The sequence below is a fragment of the Cricetulus griseus genome (assembly GCF_003668045.3).
Source record: "Cricetulus griseus strain 17A/GY chromosome 1 unlocalized genomic scaffold, alternate assembly CriGri-PICRH-1.0 chr1_1, whole genome shotgun sequence".
NCBI classification, from domain to species: Eukaryota; Metazoa; Chordata; class Mammalia; order Rodentia; family Cricetidae; genus Cricetulus; species Cricetulus griseus.
The window spans coordinates 10,248,423-10,272,999 of NW_023276807.1; the positions used below are offsets into that span (position 1 = coordinate 10,248,423).

The 24,577-nt window shown below is 41.6% G+C and overlaps 2 protein-coding genes across 7 annotated transcripts in view; one reads left to right on the forward strand and one right to left on the reverse strand.

Annotated features, from left to right (window-relative positions):
- Eif5b (eukaryotic translation initiation factor 5B) overlaps positions 1–7,134 on the reverse strand; it is a 54,691-nt gene extending 47,557 nt beyond the window's left edge. The window contains exon 1 of one of the 2 annotated variants that reach the window (XM_027386811.2): positions 6,953–7,134. In XM_027386811.2, coding sequence (XP_027242612.1) covers positions 6,953–6,987 — 35 coding nt within the window. In that variant the 5' untranslated portion in view covers positions 6,988–7,134. The remainder of the gene's footprint in view (positions 1–6,952) is intronic. The other variant, XM_027386810.2, reaches the window with a different exon arrangement.
- A 949-nt stretch (positions 7,135–8,083) lies between these two features.
- Positions 8,084–20,424, forward strand: Txndc9 (thioredoxin domain containing 9). Of its 5 annotated transcripts, none has more exons than XM_027386815.2 (5): positions 8,084–8,215; positions 9,695–9,903; positions 11,620–11,738; positions 16,675–16,929; positions 19,486–20,421. In XM_027386815.2, the coding sequence occupies exons 2-5, from the start codon at positions 9,715–9,717 to the stop codon at positions 19,601–19,603; spliced, it is 681 nt and encodes a 226-aa protein (XP_027242616.1). In that variant the 5' UTR covers positions 8,084–8,215; positions 9,695–9,714; the 3' UTR covers positions 19,604–20,421. The 5 variants fall into 5 exon arrangements, with proteins under 5 accessions (XP_027242616.1, XP_027242614.1, XP_027242617.1 ...); XM_027386813.2 differs by having other exon boundaries at positions 8,096–8,237; XM_027386816.2 differs by lacking the exon at positions 8,084–8,215 and adding an exon at positions 8,345–8,463 and having other exon boundaries at positions 19,486–20,424.
- Positions 20,425–24,577: the final 4,153 nt, after the last annotated feature.

The following is a 24,577-nucleotide window of genomic DNA, read 5'->3' on the forward strand; positions in this document are numbered from 1 at the left end:
TTTCTATGTGCTTGAATACTTTTTTTTTTTTAATAGAACAGGATTTTTTTTTTTTTTTGAAGTTGTGAGTTGTGAGCTAGGGATATAGCTCAGTGGTAGCACACTTGCCTAGTCAGTGCAAGGCCTAGGGTTAATCTCCAGCACTGAAAATTAAAAAATCCTTCTGAGATACAACAACAAACATTGGTCTAATACCTTTCAGTCAATTTTTAGAGCTTGAGAAGGTAATGGAGTCCCAATATTTCATTTTTCAACTTTCATTGGCTGTTAATTATTTTATATGAGAGCAAATTAAAGTTATACAAGAAGAGAAAATTAATCTATATATGCCTAAGCTCAGTCCTACAAATGCCTTGTAAGGAAGACAACATCCAATCTTAATAAAGGGTAAGTAGTGGTCTAGGCTGGGGGGAAAGAATACATGTTAAAGTAGTAAAACCTGTAATACATAAGTACATAACCCAGCAGCAGGCATTTATCATGCAATATTATATATATATACAGAAATGTACATGCTCTACTTTTGTATGGCTGGCAGCTCTACAGTTTGTACAAGTGATGTTTACAAACACACTAAGAGTCCTTGAGATTAAAAAAAAAAAAAAAACTTCTCTGTTCTACTGCAATCTTGAAGGACCACAGTTTCATATGCAGTAAGCATACTGCTGGTCAAAATGTCAAAGGAATCATGACTTCAAATCATCAATCACAAGCAATGTTAAGTGACTTAAGCGCTAAAGTTACACATTATCAGCTAGATATGGTGATACAGATCTACAATCCCAAGAGGCTGAGGCAGGAGGAAGCTGCAAATTAGAGTTCAGGTGAGCTACATAGCTAGTACTTCGCTAGCTCTACATACTGTCTCAAAACAAACAGTAACAACAAAAGAGACAGGGTCAAAATTATTTTTTAATCACCAACTTATTTGCCAAATGTCAGACTTAAACCAACTGTATAAAGGTTAAAAGTAAAATATGTGTCCATCAATGTGGTGGTTTGAATGAGAATGGCCTTCACGGGCTTATATATTTGAATGTTTGGTCCCTAGTTGGTGGGACTGCTTTGGGAAAGGAGGTGTGTTCCTGGGAATGGACTTTGAGGTTTCACACCAGGCCTTGTCTGCCTGTCCAGTCCCTCTCTTTTCTCCCTCTCCTTCCTCCCTCCCTCCCTCTTTCTCTGCTTATGGTTGTCCTAACATGTAAGCTTTCAGTTACAACTCCAGCACGACACCTGCCTGCCACCATGCTCCCCACCATGATGGTCACAAATTCATCCCCTGAAACTGTAAGCAAGCCCCCAATTAAATGCTTCCTTTTAAAAGTTGCCTTGGTCATGGTGTTTCTTCACAGCAATAGAAAAGTAATTAAGACAATCAGTAATGTAGTATCAACTAAATTCTATTAACCACGACCAAGTAAGATCAATCTATTTTATAATTGCAAGACTGATTCATTATACCAAAAAAAAGGAGAAATCATAATCTACCACATGCATAATAGACAAAAAGTATATGAAACTTCAGTGTTACAAAGGATATTATCAAGAAAATAGAGCAAGGCTATGTATGGGTCAGTGGTAGAGCACTTACCTCTAGCACAGTCAGGTTTAAGGCTTAAGCCCCAGCACAACAAAAGGAGGGCAATAGATAGTATAGTTCTTATAGCCACTTATCTCTTCCTCCCAAATCCACAAACACCATAGGTTCTGCATTGACAGTGTTAATTATTAAAATTATACTGTGGTAACTACTAAGGCAAATAGTATAAGTGATAATTTCAATAGATACTGCTTAATAAAATCCAGTGTATGTTTTACTATAATCCTTTTCTTTATTATTTTTATTTATTACTCTTGTTTTTTTGACAGGGTCTCACTGTGTAGTTCTGACTGGCCTGGAATCTGCTATGTAGACCAGGTTGTGCCTGCCTCTGCCTCTGGAGTGCTAGGATTAAACACATGTACCACCATGCCAGACGTTTTTACTGTAATCTCTTAACAGAACCTATCTGCTACAAGGCACAAATTAAGTCATTTGCATGTCACTTGAGAGGCTGGAGAGGTAGTTCAGGGTTTAAGAGAGCTTATGGTCTTGTAGAGGAACAGAGACAATTCCTAGCACCAATGTCAGGCAGCTCACAGGCACCTGTAACTCCAACTTTGGCAGATCCAATGCACTATTTCTGGTCTCTGAGGCACACACACTCACTTATGAACCCATAAATAAAATTTTAAGCAAAAATGTAAAAACCTAAGCCAAGAAAATTATTAGATTACACATTTCCTTTTTTATTACCATCTAAACAAATATGAATTACTTTTTAAAAAAAAGTTGAAATATAGGCAAGTAAGAATGGATTTGCTGAATCATCCTAAGGAAGCTACAGGTTGTCTCCTTATCTAAAGGCTAGGGACCAGAAAAATTTTAGATTTCAGATTTTACAGTATCTGAACACACACAAAAGGAGATGCAACAATAATCTAAACCCTAAACTCACTTATGTTTCATATATATCTTAAACTCACAGTATGAAGGCAAGTTTATACACTGTTTGGGGCACACCTTTATTTGGACTATGACACATTACATGTGTGGAACCTTCTACATGTGGTATGCTGGTACTGAAAACTTTGGGATTTCAAACTTTTTCCAATTAAAGATGTTCAACTTCTTTTAGGGAAAAAGCTTTGTACTATAATGCCCCACAATCACAGATCTTTCTGAAACAAATTCCTTATACAGTTTCCATTTTCTACTTCAGTTTTATGTAGATGGGGGGTTGGGCACTATGCACTTGGGTGAAGTTTATAAACCATGAGGTCAGAAGAGGATCGGATCTCCAGGAGCTGGAGTTAAGTACCTGTGATGGGTGCTAAGAAATGAACGCAGGCTGTCGGCCAGAAAACTATGCACCCCCTCCTTTGTCTTTTTTCTTTCTCTGTGTAGCTCTGGCTGTCCTGGAACAAACTCTGTAGACCAGGCTGGCCTCCAACTCAAAGATCAGCCTGAAGTGGGGATTAAAGGTACACCTACACCACCTACACCACCTACACCACCTACACCACCTACACCACCTACACCACCTACACCACCTACACCACCTACACCACCTACACCACCACCACCACCACCATGGCTTCACTGTGCTCTTCTTACCCATTTCTCTAGCCCCACAAATCACACTTTCTATCACAGACATCTTGTCAACCTTACTATACCTGGCTGGATGAATGCCTGGCATCATCTAAGGTTAGGTACTGTATATGATAGGCAGAACACCTACAAGGGAGGAATCTGTTTATAATTTCAGAGCAACATGGGTGGTTAAAAGCAAAGGTTGGCTTTTTAACACACTGGCTCCCAAACACCTATTTCCTAAATGACATCCTGACTTACAGATAAATTTTTTTTTCTTTCCTTCTGTATTTAGGGGTTGTAACTTGGGAAGCTTGGGAAAAGGTTGTTTTGATTCCATTAATTAAGGTAAACAAGACAAGATTCCTTCTAAACTAAAAAATCTACAATACTTAGTTATTATCTTTAAATATATTGGGAGATGAAAAAACTAATAGTTTTTTTGTTGTTGTTGTTTTTTGGTTTTTCGAGACAGGGTTTCTCTGTATTGCTTTGGAGCCTGTCCTGGAACTCGCACTGCAAACTAGGTTGGCCTCAAACTCACAGAGATCCACCTGCCTCTGCCTCCCAAATGTAATACCAAAGCCTGGCTAGTTTTTTTTTTTTTTTTTTTTTTTTTTTTTTTTTTAAAGGCAGATAATCTGGATCCTTGTTCTCGTAGCATATAATCAGTAAGAGACCATCTGCTATACTGTACACAGAAATAACAGGCTATCACTAAAGCATGCACTATCCCATACAATAGCAACATGAAAACTGCATGACAGGGAAGGTTATAGGAATAAATATAAATACTGCCTCATCTTTTGTTTCATTGGTGAATACAGAATCCTACCTTTTGTCAAATCAAATTTTCTCAGTCAATAAAAAAGAACCAAAGAAACTTGCTCATTCTCAGAATTACACAACCCCAAATAGAATTCCAGAATTCAAAGATGCAGATAAAATAGTCTAACCATCTCTGCTAATATAATAAAACATATACCATACATGTAAAAATCAGATAAGATTAATTGAAACCCAATATTGAATGGCTAAAAAGTTAAAATAAGGATTAAATATAGGGCCATGGACAAGAACTATCAAGTAATCTACCCAGCAGCTGCTCACTCCTCACCTACTTCTGCCTGGACAGAAACATGCTGGCTTAGAGAGCCTGGGAGAAGCCTCAGGTGTGATGACACAAACGCTCTAAACCAGAATTCCTCAAGAAGAACCTAAAACTAGACATAGTTCATCTTATAGAAGAATATTAATCCCCAAATAGGACATTTTCTTTTTAGACTTTCTTTCTAGTCTTCATTCCTGTCCCTTTAAAAAGAAATTTTAAGAATGATTTAAATATACCCCCCCCAAAAAAAAAAAAAAAAAAAAAAAGCAAACTCACAAAGCTGTGGAACTCCCTTCCTCAACCCTGACAGCTCATCTGAGAGATAAAAGTCTTTTAAAAGCCAGGCAATTCTAGTCACAAGGGCAAAGCACCAGACTTCTTAGTACAAGCTGAAAGGCACCTAAGCAAGGCCTCAGCAAACTGGTTCAACATGCAACATAAACGCCACACTGGAACAGGGGAAATTAATGTTTTGAAACTACACTGCTATCATTTCCCTTCAAGAAGAGCCAAAAATGAAGCACAGATTACTCAAAAGGGGAGGGGGAACCAGTCTGTGGTGGCACATACCTTTAATCCCAGCACTTGGGAGGCAGAGGCAGGCAGCTCTGTGAGTTTGAGGCCAGCCTGGTCTACAGAGAATTCCAGGACAGGCTCCAAAGTAACAGAGAAACCTTGTCTTGAAACACCCCCAAAAAAGGGGGGGAATTGAGGCGGACCCAGATCCACTATCTGTTTACTAACAAACTAGCCATTTGACAACAGGCTCTTTACACCACCTATGGAAATCTTTTGGTAACCAATCTTCACTAAAACCACAGACAAAAAATTCGTTAAAGAGCCTGGAAAGTAAGTAAAAATTGGAAACTGAATAATATAAATGTGTACAGCCCATTCCTGCAATTCCAGAGTTTAAGAAGTGAAAGAGAATCCAGAGGTTCAAGGTAGCCCTTGGCCACACGGTGTTGGAGGTCAGATTAAGCTATGTGAGACACTGTTTAACAACTTAGAAGAGGTTAGCAGGGAAAACAGGAACATTGTTTTGGATATTGGTAAGAAACCAGTTCCTGGCTGGGCGTTGATGGCTCACACCTTTAATCCCAGCACTCAGGAGGCAGAGGCAGGTGGATCTCTGTGAGTTCGAGGCCAGCCTGGTCTACAAAGCGAGCTCCAGGGCAGGCTCCAAACCAAAACAGAGAAACCCTGTCTTGAAAAACCAAAAATAAAAAAATAAAAACAAAGAAAAGAAAGAAAAAAGGAAAAGAAAAGAAACTATTCCTAGAACAAACGAAGCTGTGGTTTTTAATTTCTGTGGTGCCCCAGCACTACTACTACTGTTTATCTTTCAGATACACCTGTTGGGTTTACAGAGGAAAGGCCTCTTAGATTTGGTCCAGAGTATCCAACAAGTGGGTAATATAGAACTGGCCACAAGATGATAACGTTTGCACACAGGTAAAACATATGTGAGGCTTTAATACTCAATTTTTTTCCTCAGAGGGGGAAAAAATGTAACTCATGTATCCAAAAATCTTATCAAAGGTTCAGAAATTTGTGTTTCACTACACCACCCAGAATTCTGCTTATTTTTTTTCTATTCTCCTGGCCTGATTAACAGTGACTTTCAGGCAACTCTTTGAGAAGCACCTTTGCCTGCATTCTAGAAGCACAGCTCCCTGCTCTACAGCTCCCTCTCTGCTCTTTCCAATCTTAATGCCGGTACTTAAATCTATTTTAAAAATACAAACTTGTTCTTCACAAACTCAACTTTGCCACAAGAAACCCAAATCTTATTCTCCAAACCAGCTTACGTTTTTCCCACAGACTTAAAAGCGAAATACAAGGCTCACTATTTATTTCTACTCATCAGCTAGCCAACTGAGAAGTAAACCTAAGGGTATTATTCTAACTTACAGTCAATAACTTTAACTTCAAAAACATCGTCTGTGTGAGCCACGGCGATGAAATGCCACAGACGTGGTTTTGTCTTCAGTGTTTAAAAACCTCTGGTGTTTTAAACTAAGTTGAACGGCTACTGCGTAAAGACGAAAAGTTACAAACAGATGGTTGCTGGCTCCTAGGAAGTAAACTCGACCGAAAAGGGTGATAGGACTTCATCAAACGTGACACACAGACTGGCTCCCTAAATCTCCGCCTAAGCAACTCATCGATACACACTCCCTCCTCTAGAAAGGCTTTTTTTTTTTTTTAAGTTGTTAGAAAGAAGCGACCTCCTCCTTTATTAAAGGAAGAGCTAGGAAGCCGATAAACCTGCCGGGAGACAGGCCGGAAGAGGGGAAGCCAGAACGCATGGAGTCTGTGCAAGCAGCACTTTAAATAACCCCAGAAGTGTTTCCAAGTTGGCATACAAGGGGAGGGAGCCGCCGGGCTACCTCTCCGCAACTCCGAGCAACTCCAGGAGGCGATCACCGGGCCAGAAGTAGCGAGAGGGCAGCTCCCGGCCCGCCCCACCCCACCCGAGCTCAGGGGCTCGGCTCGCACCCACCTGGGCCGTAGGCCTGGGTTAACACCGCCCGACACCGGCCGGACGCCCAAACCACTGCCGAGCGCCACGGCCCCCGAGAAGCGGGCAATGGCCGGAGCCCCGGCCGCGGGACGCGTCCCGACGAGGCCCGCCCACTCAGGGCCCCGGGCCCCGCGCGACTCCCGGAGGGACCCCCGGCCCGAGCCCGCTGCCTGCCTACCTGTCCTCGCTCTTGTTTTTCTGTTTCTTCCCCATCGCTTGTCAGCGGCGTCCGCGGATCCGGCCTCTCGGTTCGGGGTCTCACACAGCCACTGTCTCCCTGCTGACTCCAATGCCCGCTCGGCTCTGTCCACCTCGCGCCGCCGCCTCTCGCACCCGGCTCTCCACAGACCCGCGCACTGGGACAGGGCACATATGGTGTGAGACCTCAGTACGCAAGCGCATCGCCCCGCCGCCTCGGCGTGGGGACGCAGGGCGCGGCTCATCGAGAGCGGCGCTTCGGATAGAGCGTCTTCAGTGGACCCGCCGGCCAGGTGGGAACCCGAGCGCCCCCTAGCCGCAGGGGACTGCCGCGCGCCGACGCCCGGCAGCTCCCGGATTCTAGAACCTAGAGCCCTGTCGACAATGAGGCTTTTCGTTTCCCACTCACGTCAGCACCCTCCCCGGGGCTGGCATTCGACTCGGGACTGGCACTGAAAACTCCCTCAACCCTGCATTTCCTCAGTGGCAGGGAGTTTCATCCATTACGGGACCGCAAGGAGCCCATGATGAGCCTTCCGGGGTTCCCCAGGGAACGTAACACCCAGAAAAAAAAAAGGGGGTCCCCCTCGGTAACTAACACTCGTGTATAAAATAACACTTCGTACACTTAGCAGCACTGTGCACATTTATTAAGGGGGAAAGACTCAAGGGTACAGCGACCATTCCCACGATATGAATCCTTCGTGTGAGCAAGCTCTAAAGACTCCATGCGTTGCAGGAAATCAGGAGGGAAGACTGACGCGGTAAGAATGTTCTCCATCTGGTGTGGGGCGGTGTGATTGGTGTGAGCTACGTAGTTACAGTGCACTGTGGTGAGCTACGCTTCAACTTTAGAAACCATTAAACGCAAAGGAAACGAAGCCCCATGGTCGCCCAGGAGCAAGACCGGGCTCCTTTCGAGGGAGCACAGCGAGTGCGGACGCGCAGCCTGCGCACAAGGAAAACTACAATTCCCAACGTCCTTAGCGCTCATGCCTCCGGTCGTTAGCCCACAAGCGTGGGGCTGCAATCTTGTAGTTCCGGGTGGCGGAGGAGATTCGCACTCTCCGAGGCTTTCGTCACTCGCCAGCCGCCCCTTCCGCGGTTGTCTCACCGTGCATCGCGAGAGGACGTTAGCCAATGAAAAGGAAGAGCCGGCAGACCCTTCGCCCTTAACAACCGCTGCGAGGCTGAAACCTGCGTGAACCCGATCGGCATTCTTGAGCTGCAACTTCCTCCCTTCGTAGGCATCACCGATAGCCCGGGTAACGCAAAGGAGGAGCCGCTTTCCAGGGTTGAAGGCCGTGTCGCGGCTGCACACCCGGCCGGGCGGGGTCGGGGCGGGGGGAGGGCGCGGCCGGGACAGCCTGGTGTGTGCGCCGGAGGCTGTGACGCATGCGCCCCAGGCCCCAGGTGGTGCCGAGTATCGTCCCCCCGGAACTCCTCCACCTGTCTCTGGAGCTCAGGGAGTGGCCAAGAATCTGCAGAGCGGTACCTGGGGTCGGGGTTTCGGGTAGGAGTTTGTTAGGTGTCAGCCCCCGAGTTAGTTCATCGGTAAGAAGAATACTCGGGCTGGTTCAGTCAACAGGAAGTTATGGGGAACCTCTGAGCCATCCATCTCCTGACCCCTCCGCCCCCGTCTAAGGCAGCGACCACCACCGCCTGCCCTAGCGCGGCTCTCGTGAAGCTCCGAACCTCAATGCAAAAGTTCCCTGTAAAAAGATTCCCCCGTGGATAAGCGAATGCTGTGCTTAGATAATGTCAACATTCTGACGAGCTCGTTTCGTGGCCGGTCATTTGTTTAATCCCGAGTGCAGAGCCTTATATTCTTTTTTTAAAAAATATTTTATTTATCTATTATGTATACAACACTCTGCTTCCGTGTATATCTGCACATCCGAAGAGGGCACCAGATCTCATTACAGACGGTTGTGAGCTATCATGTGGTTGCTGGGAGTTGAACTCAGGACCTCTGCAAGAGCAGTCGGTGCTCTTAACCTCTGTCTGAGCCATCTCTCCAGCTCCGAGCCTTATATTCTTATATATTTCTCCTGCGGGGATAATTTTGTCTGTGAGATGATTTTTGTGGTGTTTCTGAGACGTCTGTGAGATCGGCTTGGACCGTGGGCCTGGCTAGTGGGGAGTGAGGATGGTTTTGATTGCTTTAATTAAAGCAAGGAGACCTGCCCATCTGTGCAGCACCGTTCTGTTCCCCGAATTGGTAAACCTAGATTAGGTGTAGAGAGGAGGCTGGACGCAGGCATGCAGGTGTTCGTTTCTCTATGCTTATGATTGGACGCAGTGTCTTCTGTTCCTGTCTCACTTTTCCTGGCCTCCAATTCGAATAAACCTACCTCCTGTATAGCTGTTTTTCGTTAGGGTATTTCTGAGGAAGTATAGGAATGAAACTCCTTATGGCAATGTCCATGAAAAAAAATGGCTAAAATTTACAGAAGCCATAAAGGAAGTTAGTACAATTAGAGACTTCCCTGGGTCCTGGAACTGTGGACCAGGTCTTTGATGGACTGGGTCTTTATCCCGGTTTCAGCAGGTGTTGGGGCCTACATGCTAGGTTCTAAGGTCTCAGAATGACTAAATGACTTCTACTGTGATACTGTCTCAAGCCCTGTTACCAAGACCCTGTGTTTAAACAACAACAAAACCCCCAAAGTGTAAATGAAATGCTTGTTTTTGTTTTTGTTTTTGTTTTTGACTCTCCCAGCATCAGGACGATTTAGAACAATGGAAGGTAATGGATCCATCGACATGTTCTCAGAGGTCATAGAGAACCAGTTCCTCCAGGCTGCTAAGCTCGTGGAAAGTCACTTGGACTCTGAAATTCAGAAACTGGATCAAATCGGTGAAGATGAGCTGGAACTCCTCAAAGAAAAGAGGCTGGCGGCACTCAGGAAGGCCCACCAACAGAAACAAGTAACCCCTCTGGCCTGCTCCCTGAAATCGCCTTGGCACTGGCTCCTGACTGCAGTGTGCTGTCATGTGACCTTCCCTCCTCATTTTCAGGGTGTTCTGAATTGAACTCTCTGTCACTGTTGAATGTTTTCCCAGGAATAAAACTTGAGGGAAGACTTAGGCAAGATAAAACATGTAACCAAGGAGCTGGCATGTAAAGAGAGAGATTAAAACTTCTCTTTCAGACCAATCTTAGGGTCCACATATCAAATTGAAGACATACAGTAGTTCCATGGGAAAAGATATTTCTAAGTGTTTAAGCATGTGTGCATTCTTATTAAATTGTCTGTTTTGGAGGAGTGGAGGTGGCAGGCTAGAACTCACTGTGCAGCCATGACTGGCCTGCTTCTGCCTCCAGGAGTGCTGGAATTGAAGGCGTGTACCACCACGCCCAGTTCTGCATTGTCATTTATTTTCACGAAAACTCAGTGAGATGATTGTTTTATCATATCCAGTTGCAAAAGAGAAAATGAAGGCTCAGAAAGGTCATTAAGGTTCAGTAAATGGTGGGAAGGGTATTGAAAGGCATAGTGAGCGTCTAGTTGAGGTGACAAAGTCTCTGCCAAGGGAAAGGTGGAAGGGGCTGAAAGAGTTCTCAGGCTTGGTTAATAGGGGTGTGTGCCTTGGGTTTCGAAGTTGAATTATATGTGAGGTTTTCCTTGGTTCTGGACACCCCATGAGTAGAATACTTTTCCTTCTGAGGAGTTTGTTCACTGATGGCTAGTCTAGAAGCCCTTGCCTGTTTGAGATTGTTATCAGAAGGAGATCATTGGGTTCCTAAGCTGCTGAACTGCAGTAACCACACTGTACCCCCCAAATTGACAGGTTTATTTCATGGGGTGGTTTGTTTTTTGTCTTTTTTAATTACTTCTTATTTTTGAGATTATAATACAGTTCCATCATTTCCCCCTCCTTCTCCCTCCCTCCAAACCATCCCTTTCAGATTCATGGCCTGTTTTCATCGATTGTTGTTACATCCATAAGTGTATATATGCATACGTATTTCTAAATATCGTTAGTTTGCTCAGTGTGTAGGATGTTACTCACATGTACATTTTAAAGGCTGACCATTTGGTACTGAATAACCAATTGGTGTGCTCTTCCCTAGAGAAGACTATTTCTCCATTCTCAGCATTCCGTAGTTTCCTGTAAGAACATTATTCTTTTTAAAGTATAGACCTGAGTGTGTGTGTGTCTCAGTGGAAGAGCTCTTGCTCTTGGTCCTAGGTTCAGTCCCTAGCATCACAGAAAGAAACAACAAAAAAAAAAAAAACCCTTAAGAAAACAAACAAAAAAACTGTTTTGTAATAATTTGGATCAAATGATCCTGATTTTAGTAGTTTAAAGAACACACACATAAAAGTTAAATGGGTATTTTTGTATTATGTTTCTCAAACCTAAATTCCTACTGTGAAACTTCTAATGAAGCAAGTAAATTACTAAGACAGGAAATGATATTAATTCAACCCATGCTAAGGAGAGCAGTCATAAATGCCCACAGAATAGTTTGCATTGACTGCCACTAGAATCATAGAAAAGTTAATTGCTGCAAGGAATGCTTTTTTCTATGAGATAGAATTAATTTCTTTAGGAAATAGTACAGTGATTAGGACACTTAAAATACCAAATATCACCAAAAGACATTTCAGCTGGGTCATATGCTTCTCTTGAAATTAGGAATGGCTTTCTAAAGGACATGGGGAGTACAGAGAAATTGCCAGTGAGAGAGACTTTTTTCAAGAAGTAAAGGAGAGTGAAAAAGTGGTTTGCCATTTCTACAGAGACACCACATTCAGGTAACTTTGCTTCCATCCTTGAAAGTCAGTATTCTTATGAGAATGGTGTATTGTTCCTCAACCGTGTTTCCGCCCTATAACTCTAATGACATCTTAGAATTCTTACCAAAACACTAATTTGATTGCTTTCTCACTGTGCTGTGTTTTCTGGGAATTGGAGGGCAACAGCTTTCATAATTGGTGTTTATCCATTCACTCTGTCCTCTTGATAAGGAGATATTGAGTGACTTGACCACTTCATTGGAACTGCCAGGCTTGGCTGGGATCAAAGTTCCTTAGTGAATCTAAGGAACCCCTTAGGGAAAGTAGCACACATGAGCCCCCAAGTTATATTTTTGAGGGGAGCTTTTTTTTTTTTTAAGATCTATTTATTATGCATACAGTATTCTGCCTGCATGCTGGCCAGAAGAGGGCACCAGATCTCATTATAAATGGTTGTAAGCCACCATGTGGTTGCTGGGAATTGAACTCAGAACCTTTGGAAGAACAGTCAGTGCTCTTAACCTCTGAGCCATCTCTCCTGCCCGAGGGGGAGCTTTTTATGTGCTAGGCAGCTCTTCTACAACTGAGCTATAGTCCTAGCCCAAGAGGTTATGTTTTGAAACAGAGGACTCAATTTTGGGAGTTGTGTATATGTGTATGTGTGTTGTTGGGTTTTTTCCCCCCACTTCAACCTTTAAAAATTAGCTGTTTAAGAATTAGCCAGATTTCAGAAGTTTTAAAAATTAGAAAAGCTGATAACAGACCTATCCTTCCATAGATGGACATGCACAGTAACTTGACTCCCATACAACACCTTCAGAGGTTGAGTGGCTCAGATGCATTCGCTAAGATAGTGGGAGCAAATACGGAGAAGAATTAGGAAGGCAGAAGAGCATTAAACACTTTCCTTAAGCCCCAGCCTGCAGCAGTTATTGTCAGGTGGTCACTGACAGCAGCAGATGAGGCTGATGCTGTTTTCACTTGTCATACGAGTTTCTCTATTCCATGGTTGACTTTACACAAGCAGAGCATTTACCTGTCACTAGCTCTGGAGCAGAAATGCTGACACATAAAATGGAAGCCAAGTAAATGTATCTCGAGGATAAGAAACTGAACAACTGGAATGCTCATCTCTAGTCAGAACTGGGAAAACAATATTCACACCACCCTGTTAACTTTTGTAAACAACGCCCAGAGTCCTAGGAGATAGTAAATTTGTTACATCCTTGATTATACATTTTTTTTAATCAAACGTTTATAGTAGCCCTTTGAGGTATGACTTCTAATTATCTGTTTCTTGTATGGAAAGATGAAGTGACTCAGCTACTAAATAATAGAAGAGATTTGAATCCATGTTATGTTGTAAACCTGAGACTAACATTACTAACATACAAGCTTCTGTATTTTATTTTTAGATTTATTTATTCTGCTTTATGTGTACAAATGTGTCTTGCCAGCATGTATATTATTTGCAACATATGTGTGCCTGCTGCCCACAGAGATCAGAAGATCAAATCAGATCCCCTGGAACTAAAATCACAGATGGTTGTGACCCACTACCATGTAGATGCTGGCAGCAAAACCTGGGTCCTTTGCAGCCAGTGCTCTTAACTGCTGAGCCATCTCTCCAGCCCTGCTTCTGGATTTTTAAATGTTTTAAGGGTTTTTTTGGTTTGGGGTTTTTTTGTGGATGTTTTTATTTTTTATTTATTTGTTTTGTGGAGGCTCTTTTTTGTGATGGTGTTTTTTGTGGTGTTAAAGAGCGAATCCTGAGCTTCATGCGTGTCACAATCTTTATTTTTTAAGACAGGGTCTTGCTGTATAGCTCTGGCTGGCAAGGAACTCCAATAAATTCACCTGCTTCTGCCTCCCAAGTGTTGTAATTAAGGGTGTGCTAGTTTTAAAGAATAGGTTTGTAGTTTTTTGTTTGTTTTTTTTTTTTTACTCTTTATTCTTTGGGAGACCCACCATTCACTTCCCAAATCATGACACAGGGGCTTATTATTTCTTACAAATGCCTGGCCTTAGCTTGGCTTATTTCTAGCCACTTTTTGACTTAAGTTGTCCCGTCTACCTTTTTCCTTTTCTTACTTCAGTAATCTTACTTTCATTCTTACTCCATGGGTGGCTGGCCTCTTCTTTTCTCACCCCTTCATCTCTCTTGCTTCTTTTTCCCTCATCTCTCTTGCTTCTTTTTCCCTCTAATGTTCTCCTTTTATTTATTCTGTCAGCCTGCCAGCCTCACCTATTTCTCTCTTCTGCCTTTCAACTCTTTATTAGACCAATCAGGTGTTTCAAACAGGCACAGTAACAGCCTCACAGAGTTGAGCAAATGCAACATAAAAGAATGTAACACATCTTTGCATCATTAAACAAATGTTCCACAGCATAACCAGATGTAATACATCTTAAAATTAGTATTCTACAACCTGGGTTGATCCCAGGCATGGTCGTCAACACCTGTAATTTCATTGCTTTTGAGATTGAGGCAAGAAGGAGCACAATTTTGAGGCCAGCTGGGATTGCATAGTAAGATTCCCCACCCCCACCGCCCCCAGACTGGGTTTCTGTGTGTAGCTTTGGAGCCTATCCTGGCACTCACTCTGGAGACCAGGCTGACCTCAAACTCACAGAGATTACAAAAAATTGTAACGCTCCTTAGTATTGAATTCATCAACTGGAATTTTATGGAATCGTTTCCATAAACCAGGATACTCCTGTTTTTCTTTAAGAACACCTGGAAGATTAGAGATTTGATACAGAAGTACTTAGATTAGATTTGAAGAAGTGATATTAAACAGACCGACAGAAGAGAGTGAGAATGAACTCAGAGTGAGAATGAACTCAGAGTCTTTCCTGACTTTGTTCATTGGCCAGCACTTGTTTCTTAGAGCGAGGGCCATTCTCCCGATCTCATTCATCAGCACTTGGCCATGTGGATCATGGCAACCAAGGTAGTCTGCCAATTTAGGAATCTCTGCCCATGTTACTGGACACCAAATACTAGTCTAGCAGCAAATGACTACTAGCAGGTCATTGTCAACATAATAAACCTATGATCCACAGGGAATAAGTTGTCGTGTGTGATAAACGGCAATGGTTCAGTAATACATAACATGGCCTCCAGTATCTACAATAGTCTGTGCTGTAAATATTATTTCTCTGTTTCGTATGAAGAGTTTGAGCATTCCTCACCCCTAGATGGTTTTCAACGTCTGTGAATCCCTTGCCAAGTAGCTGCTGTGAGATGAGTAAATTTATTTGAAAATGAACTCAGCCTTCTAGTCATTGAACAAGACTTTTAAAAACTATTATTATTGGATGTTTTGACAGAAGAGTAAGCAAAGGCAAACACAGAGAGTAAATAATAACCCAATGAAAAGAACTAATATTTTCCCTTTAGACTAGGGGAAATAGTAATTTTTAAATTTCATTTAATTTTATTTGCTTTTTGAGACAGGGTTTCTCTGTGTAGCTTTGGAGCCTATCCTGGCACTCGCTCTAGAGACCAGGCTGGCCTTGAACTCACAGAGATCCGCCTGCCTCTGCCTCCCTAGTGCTGGGATTAAAGGTGTGTGCCACTAATGCCCGGCTGCATCTTAAGATCTTATCTCAAAACAACAGCAAAATATGTTAATTAACAAATGGTGTGCATAGACTTAATTGAAATAGGTTCCTTCTACATTTAAAATATGGAATAGGAGCCAGGCAGTGGTAGCACATGCCTTTAATCCCAGCACTCGGGATGGCAGAGGCAGGTGGATCTCGAGACCAGCCTGGTCTACAAGAGCTAGTTCCAGGACAGCCTCCTGAAGCCACAGAGAAACCCTGTCTCAAAAAAACAAAACAAAACAAAAAAAATGGAATAGGTTTATGTACAGATTTCTTACATACAAATTTACTATTTGTTTAGATCATTGTTTAAAACCTGTTATTCTCTTACCATTTATCTCTAAAATCTTGTCTTGTTTGCTATTTTGGTTTTTCAAGACGGGGCCTCTATGTAGTCCTGGCTGTCCTGGAACTCACTATGTAGACCAGACTGCCCTAGAACTCAAGAGATCTGACTGTCCCTGCCTCCCAGTTGCTGGGATTAAAGGTGTGTGCCATTACCACCATGTCTTAGCTCTGAAATCTGATTATTGAAATCTGATTAAACCCTATCTCAAAAAAACAAAATAAATAAATAAAATTTGACTATAATGAATACTTGTGCTTCAAAAACACTAGGAGGTTGGTTTGTTTAAAATAGATTTTTAATTTAAAGAAAATGTCACTTTCTCTTCAGTAGATGGTTCAATAAAAATCACTACAGAGCTGAAAGTGAAGTTTATTGTGTTCAGTCTCTAGCACTGGAAAGTTGGAATCACACTGATATCACTCATTTATTAAGGGCCACACTAGCCATATATATTTATTTATTTATTTATTTTTGATTTTTGGAGACAGGGTTTCTCTGTGTAACAGCCCTAACTGTCCTGGAACTAGCTCTGTAGACTAGGCTGACCTCGAACTCACAGAGATCCACCTGCCTCTGCCTCCCGAGTGCTGGGGTTAAAGGCATTCGTCTCTACTGCCTGGCTCACACAGCCATACTTAAAGAGTATTATATAACCTTTAACAGATAAGCTTCCTGATAGAGTTACATGATTCAGGGAGTTCTTGGTGACTCCAGTTTTTTTGGAGGTTTTGGTTTTTGGTTTTTCAAGATAGTGTTTGTCTGCTTAGCCCTGACTATCCTAGAATTTGCTCTGTAGACTATGCTGGCCTCCAACTCAAAGATTAGCCTGCTTTTGTGGCCTGCCTTTGCTTCCTGAGTACTGGGATTAAAGTTGTGAGGCAACACTGCCCAGCTCTGGTGATTCCAGTTTTTAATTGACACCAGCTGAATTTTTGCCTCTTGTGAATTCTGTCAACTCCCTTTAGGTTTTACCTTTCTGCTGTTAACTTACAGGTGTAAAATACTAGACAGACATTTGGCAATACTGGCCAAAAAACATCTTGAAACCAAGTTTTTGAAGCTAAATGTGGAAAAGGCACCATTCCTCTGTGAGAGACTTCGGATCAAAGTCATCCCCACACTAGCACTCCTGAGAGACGGCAAGACGCAAGACTATGTTGTCGGATTCACCGACCTAGGAAATACAGATGACTTCAATACGGAAACTTTAGAGTGGAGACTTGGTTGTTCTGATGTTATCAATTACAGGTAACCTATTGCAAAAACAAACCAAAAAATAAGTGGTAGTTTTGAGATTTATTTCTTTATTTTGTATGTGAACGTTTATTTTGTTTTATTTTATGAGATTAAATCCTGTTGGCTAAGATGTAGACAGCTTGGGAAAAGCCCATTTCTTAAGGCATAGAACAATGTGATCTTATAGCGAAACCAAATTTACAGATAAAAATTGAGGTTTGGAGGCAGCCTAGAAGATTTCAACATAAGAAATGTTACTGAAACTAATTTTGGAAACCCAAAGTGACATTCCAGAACAGATTACCTTTAGGGGGTGGGAGGTTGTTTTTTATGGTGTTAGAGATTCAACACAGAGCCTTGCACATGCTAGGCAAGTTCTCTGTCACTGAGTTATACCCTAAGCCTTACCTCCACAACTTATGACTGACTTAAGTGGTTCTTTGTGATGAAATTAAAATATAAAACATACTGCTACAGAGGTCATACACTTTTGTAATTTCATGTTTGCAGTATGAGGTGAAACCTTATATAAATTAGCTGTGTGCCTCACTACCACACCACAGCAATAATCCTAGTCCCGAAAACCATGCTAAAATACAGGCTTTTTTTATAGGCATGTATATGTCACATGCCCAATCTGAAAATACAAAAGGTTCCCATAACTGGAGAATGGTCTTATTTGTGGGACAGTCTAAAATCCATTTTCCATTTTTTGAGCATGGCTTTGTCCCTTCCAAATTGAAAGTGCCACCTGTGTTTTGTGCCTATTTTTGCTTTAAAAAGAAAAAAGGGAAAGAGAAAGACAGACAAGGAAAATTGTGTCTTTCAAAGCAGAAAATCTCATCTTTTTCTCTCCTCTGCTTCCCCTCACTGCTCTGAGTCCCCACTACACATGAATGAATCGTCCTGTACTATGGAAGTCCATTTCTTTTTGTTAATATTAACATACATTAACATTTGTTCAACAAAATGTTACATTTTGAAATTATTTCAGACTTTTTTTTCTTTTGTTTGTTGTCTTTTGAGACAAGGTCTGACTCTACAGTCCAGTAATGTTAAGCCCCCTGCCTCAGCCTCCCAAGTGCTGGGATTACAGATGGGATCCACCATGCCCAACTTCGATTTCAGATTTCAATTAAGTTGCAAACTAGCAAAAGGAATTCTTACATAGTCTTTACTATATGCCCACATTTTAAATGTTTATGCCAGATACATAACAAAGTGTCTTCAGAACGATATGACTATACTTCTTTATTTCTGAATGTATATTTCCTAAGAATAAGGACATTTTCCTGAACCCAGTTCAGTTACTAAAATAGCAGTGATGTAGTTTATAGAACCTACTCAAATGTACCACCATCCTTTTATTCTCCATGTCTGAAAAATGTGTCACACTTAGTTATTGCATTTAGTTTCTGTAACAATTTCTAAATTACTTTTCAAGGTTATACTTTTCAAGTTTATACTTTTCAAGTATAAGCTAATTAATTTCTCAGGTGTTCCATAGTTCGGGTCTATGTGTGTATCTCAGCATGAGACTCAGGTCTTTGTATCAGGACTGGTTGCTACGGGAGGGAGTCAGTGCCTGCATTCTTAGTGCACCATCAGATGGTTTGTCTCTCTTTAGTGCTATGGCACTAGGTTGAATACTACCATGTCAGGTAGTAATTTGATAAGGAACTTTTGTATAATTTGTATTTATTTATTTGTCCATTTAGTGATTAGTCTGGGCTATGAATGATTTTATTCTGTGGGTTGTAGTCAGTAAGACTCTGTTATCCTTCGAACCCTCCCTCTGTGATCCAAGCAAAGTGCTTTAGGAAAGCTTATATTGTATTCTCTCTCTAAAATAAGCTGTATTTCTAAGAAGTTGTGCTTACTGTCAGTGGCAAATGGTAGTTTCTTCTTTCCTTTTTTTCATTTATTGACTGATTTATTTGCTGTTTATTTAGGGCAGGCTCTCACTATATAGTCCAAATAGTTCTCAAACTCACAGTCCTTCAACTTCAGTCTCCTGGCAACTGGAATGACAGGCATGTGGCACCATACCTTCCTAGCAAATGATGTTCCAAAACTAACATCTGGATGCCAGGTTCCCCAGACACATACACAAAACTATCTGATCATTTATTTCTCTAGCATCATTGAAAGGATTTTAAAAAAAAGAAAATTAAGTTTTATGCCAATTCCAGGCTGACAATAGTGCATTCCATGGGTTTTACCAGTGTGTGTAGAAATGTAAACATTGGGGTGCCACACAGGAAGAGTCCCAGCAAGAGCACAAACACAGCAGTGTAGCCTGTCATTATCATTAGTACGGGTTCAGCACAGGGTCAGTGCTTCCAAAACACTCTTCCCTATCTGCTTCGGAATGGTGAGGCTCCATCTCATCACCCCCAAATTGTTTATGATAATGATCATGATACACAAGAAACTCAAATGTTGATCTAATACAGTTAAGTGAGGTGTGAACTATTAATCTTTAATATTAATGCATTTTACAGTCTAGCATCCCAAGGGTATTAAATCATAAAAAATAAATGCTCTTGAACTTTGTTTCACTTTTAGTGGAAATTTAATGGAGCCACCGTTTCAGAGCCAAAAGAAATTTGGGACAAACTTCACAAAGCTGGAAAAGAAAACTATCCAAGGAAAGAAATACGATTCAGATTCTGATGATGACTAGACTGTGCCATACTTGTAAACCACCTGTCTGTCTGTCTGTCTGTCTGCTTACTTCAATGTTAAATGTTGTTTCTAAAGTCACTTGATTTAGGCCCATTGACCATCTAATATTTGAATCCTAGCGTTTACACTACTTCACCATATGGAAGGGCATCATAATTACTATTTTGTCTTTGGCCACCGTGTGTAACTTGAGAAACAGGTAATATAAGTTAGCTGGAAAGGGTCTGGATTCTCTATTTTTGTGATTGAGTTTATCATAACATAATTCTTCTATCTTTATACCACTCACACTTGTGTTTTTAATCTACTGAATTAGAAACAGAAATTCAGCCACCTATTCCAGGATTTACTGAGTGCTGTCTATGGAAAAGATTGGGTGGCATTTACTGGTGTACATGCGCTTGTCAGTGATTTCTCACGTCATTGGTGGAATGTGTTTCAGGAACCATTAAAGATTTGCCCATGTATTCTGGATGCCGCATGTTGAATGTGCTGATACCAGCAGAAAACTCAGATTATAAACACATTGATTGCCTTATGTAAAGGATCCTCATTGCTCATATGCTGAGACATGCACTAAAAAATAACTAAGAGACAGTTCTTGAGTGGCAGCATATGGAACTCCAATGGCTGCTCAGTGAAACAGTTTTACCATAGGTAAAAGTTATTTTTTAAAAGTGTGACTCTGGAAATGACTGTATTTGGTAAGAGCACACAGCAACACAAACAAAAAAAAAGAAGTCTTGAAGAAAGATTGATCTTCAGTGGCGAACAAATTCTTAGGTTTGGTGCCCAGAAATAAATAAGTTTTGGTAAGAACAGCAAGTGTGGCGTCTAATGAGATGGTTCAGTGTAGAAAGGCACTGACCACAAAACTTAAGGACCTGAGTTCAATCCCCAGGATCCACTTGGAAGGAGGGAAATGGTTCCTGCAAGTTGTCATGTAACATATTCACATAATTCCAGTAAATACAAGTTGAATTTAAAAGGGTGGCTTGGGGTTTGGAAACAATGTAAAGCAGGAAAGAAGGGGGGAAAGGTAGAACAAACATTAACAAATTGAAAATGACATAAAGGGGTTGGCTCAGCAGTTAAGAGCACTTGTGTTGGAATCCTAGCACCCACATGGTGGTCACAGCCATGCACTAGCTCCAGTTCCGGGGGCATCTAATGCCACCTGCTGACCTCCATGGGCTCCAAGCACACATGTGCACATACATACATTCAGACAAGATGTGTATATGTAAACTGAGGTGGATCTAATTTTTAAAATACATAAAAATCTAGTTCTTTGAAAGCAACACACCTGTTCTGAGCAGTTGAGAGGAAAGACATAGCAGAAAAGATTCAAGTAAAATTGAAATGCTGATTATGAACATCTCTATACCAATAAATTTTAAAAAACAAATTCCTAGAAAGACCAACTAAAAAAGTACCTAAGAAGAAATAAAAATTTGAGTAGGTATCTAGAGAGATGGCTCAATGGTTAAGAGCACACATAACTGCTCTTGCAGAGAACTCAGGTTTGGTTCCTAACACCCATGTCACTGGTACCTCAAAACCACTCGTAACTCAAGCTCCAAACGGTTCTGGTGCCCTTTTCTAGCCTCTGCGGGCACCTGCACAGACAAGTGCAGACTCAGACATACATAAAGGAAAACCTTTTTTTTTTTTTTTTTTTTTTTTTTTTCTTTTTTTCAATTTGGGCAGAACTAAAACTGATAGGGACTTTATCCCTAACACCAGATGACTATATTGATAATTCAGCAAAACATTTTTTTAAAGAATAATTAACATCAGGTTTCACAAATTTTAAAACTAAAGCATGAGGGATGACTATCTCCTGCTCTTGGGCTAGTATTAAGCTAACACCAGAGCCAGACTGCAACATCAAAAAATTAGAGACCAATGACTTTTCTGAATACTCAAAAATACTAACAAACTGAAACCCAGCAGCATAAGAAAACAAGATTGCATCTTATAATCACACTCACATATACATATACCCAAATACAGACATAAACACACATAATTAGAAATAAGTCTTAATGAGCAGACTCTTGGGTTTTTTGAGACAGGATTTTTTTGTATATACTTGGTTGTCTTGTAACTAATTCAGTAACCCAGGCTGGCCTCAAACTCAAGAGATCTGCCTCCTCAGTGTTGGGATTAAAAGCATGCACCACCACTGCCTGATAAATCTTTTTAAAAATCAATGTAATTTGTCCTGTAGGTGCAATTGGGAAGCAAGTAGGAACGGCTACCCTGACAGAGCAAACCTAAAGCAAAATCAGAGACAAAAAGGTCACAACAGGCTCTGCGGTAGACAGTAGACCCAAAGCTGTCTCTGACGCATCAAAGAAGAGTGAGAAGAAAAGTAGTCTATATTCTAAAGATAAAGATGGGGAGCAATTCAGAAACCCACAAAGGAAGTATGAAAGCATGTCAAAAAGGTCTAGTGAGAGAAAAGCCAACCCAAGCATATGTGTGACTCAGTGGCAAGAGGTTATGTCAGGTAAGAGGGTCAGTCCTGGTGAAGAGACCAGCAGCAGCACTACCTCCGGGGAAGCCCACAGCTCTCAGACCCAGTTGTGGGCTTTAATGAGACCCTGGTTCCTCCAGCAGACAGATCTGCAGTAGAGGGGACTCCCATTTCTGTCACTCTGTGACTCAGTAGGCAGGATCCAGGCACCGTCTTGACAGGGAACTGAACTACACTGGAAGCCTGAGCATGGAGAACAACCACACAATGGCGAGCCCAAGTTTAGTTAGCTATGATTTGGTTCAATAATGACAGACAACCCTGGGAGGAGGCTATGTAGAATGGGGGTGGGGGGGTGCTCTCTACATGCTGACAGCTAACAGTACAAGAAACAGAAGTTAGGGCAGTACAGTGCACAGGACAAAAGTCCTGCCCTGGTTGCAAGGATCCGATCACATCAACTGAAAATAAACCTGGAGTTGTGTAGCCTATGCCTGTGGTCAGCAGGTGGACACAGATGCTATCTATCTAGGTAGCAGTATTGCTGCAAAACCTGGAGACTGAAGCTCCAGCAGGCAAGCTCCCACAGCAAAATGAGTGAAAATACAGAGTCAAAGAACATGGTATCTTGGTTGCTTCCATACTCCCGGTGCCTTGGAGACATCCATTTGTGAAGCCAGGATCTGGGGAGGGAAAGTGATGACAGACTATCAGCCCACAGACTGCAAAGCTAAGTATGGCCAGTAGAGGACCCTACTGCACAAAGAAGGGAAGCTACTAAAGTAGAGAGGTCCTACGGACAGACTTCAGACACTTGAAGAACCATAGAAAAGAGCCCTCCAGTTCAGCAGCCCTCACTCCCACACACAGGAGCAGCAGGCACCATCTCTTAGGCCCTGAAAGAAGGTCCCTTGACTCTTCATCCTTACTTGACCTCCTGGCCTTCCCTTGTGTTTGTTCTTAAACTCATAGAAGTTCTTTTACTTATCCTATTTCTTAATGTTTTGTGTTATTTCTTCTTTTTTAGTTCTTCATGGAGTCGTCCAATTTTGATTATGCATTTTTTTTTCACTAATAGGCAATCCTTTTTTTCTTTGTTCCTCTCAACTAGACTCTCAGAAGTATGCTGACTTAGTCTTGCTGGGGATACTCTTTAGTCTGTTGTTTTTAAAATTCTTGTTTTTATTTTGTACTCCCTTTTTCTGAAGGGAGAGGTTGGGACAGTTTCATGCTATGTAGCTCCATATAGACCAGGTTGGCCTTGAACTCAGAGATCTGCCTTTCGAATTCTGGAACTAAACATGCTGCCACCATGCCCACTTATCTAATTTTGTTTTTGAATGCTATCATTATTGCAAACTCTAGGCTTTTATTATTGTTTTTTCTCTTCCAGTTTTTCTCTTTTCCCTTCAACATTCTTCTCTTTTCTTCTTTTGCTTTCATTCACTTAATATTACTTCTCTATTTCCCCTTTTCCCTGCCTTCTTCCTTTATCTCATCTATTTGCTATTGCCACATTTAACCTAAATTATTTTTAACTTCATAACATCCTATATTACTTTTTCTCATTCTCTGTTTTAATGGTCACATGTGATATATTAATGCACTTTAAGTTATTTTAGGTGTATTTCTGTATGTGGTACTTTTGCTGTTATAATCGTTTGTTTTCTCCACACTGGGTAGTACTAGAGATTGAGTCCCAAGAATGGGTTGCTTACTAAAATTTGCAAATAAAACCAAAAGAGCTAACCAAACCAAAGATATATAAATTTCATCACAGAAACACCAGAAATATGGGAGAGATGGGGAAAGCAAGGCAACATGGTTACCACCAAGGTGAAAGATTTATATTTCAGTTTTTTTAAACTGTGTGTGTGTGTGTGTGTGTGTGTGTGTGTACCACAGCACATGTGTGGAGGTCAGAGAAAAACTTGCAGGAGTTGGTTCTCTCCTTCCACTGTGTGGGTTCTGAGGGTTGAACTCAGGCCATGAAAGGTTGGGACAGTGGGTAAAGGCACCTGCTGCCATTGCCAGACAACCTGAGCTTGATCCCCAAAACTCAGGCAAACACTGGGGTGGTAGCACTAAGCAGCAATCCCAGTGCGCCCCTAGGATAAAAGGCAGACAGGAGACTCTACCAAAGCTTGTGGTCCAACTAGCTTCTGCACACTGTAATGAAGAACCTTTCCCCAAACAAGGCAGAAAGGGAGCGGCCAAACCCCAAAGGTTGTCTTCTGACTGCCACACAAGTAGGCACATACACATCACATCCTCACATCCACACACAGGAACGTGTGTATGCATGCACACACAAAAGGTTTCTTAGCCCCTGAGGCAAAAACAAAACAAAACAAAAAAACAAAGCCAGCATCCTGATACCAAAACTGGTTAAGGACACAACAACCAAAGAAATTATAGGTCAACTTCCTTAAACATAGGCAGAAAAATAATCCTCCATAAAATGCATGCAAATCATGTTCAAGAGCATCT

Bases quoted from the DNA above. Each gene is read 5' to 3' on its own strand.
- Txndc9 (XM_027386812.2), top strand. From the start codon at position 8,368: ATGCGCCCCAGGCCCCAGGTGGTGCCGAGTATCGTCCCCCCGGAACTC. The intron at 11,739-16,674 runs GTAACTTTGCTT...GTTAACTTACAG, and splicing joins TACAGAGACACCACATTCAG to GTGTAAAATACTAGACAGAC. The intron at 16,930-19,485 runs GTAACCTATTGC...TTTCACTTTTAG, and splicing joins TCTGATGTTATCAATTACAG to TGGAAATTTAATGGAGCCAC.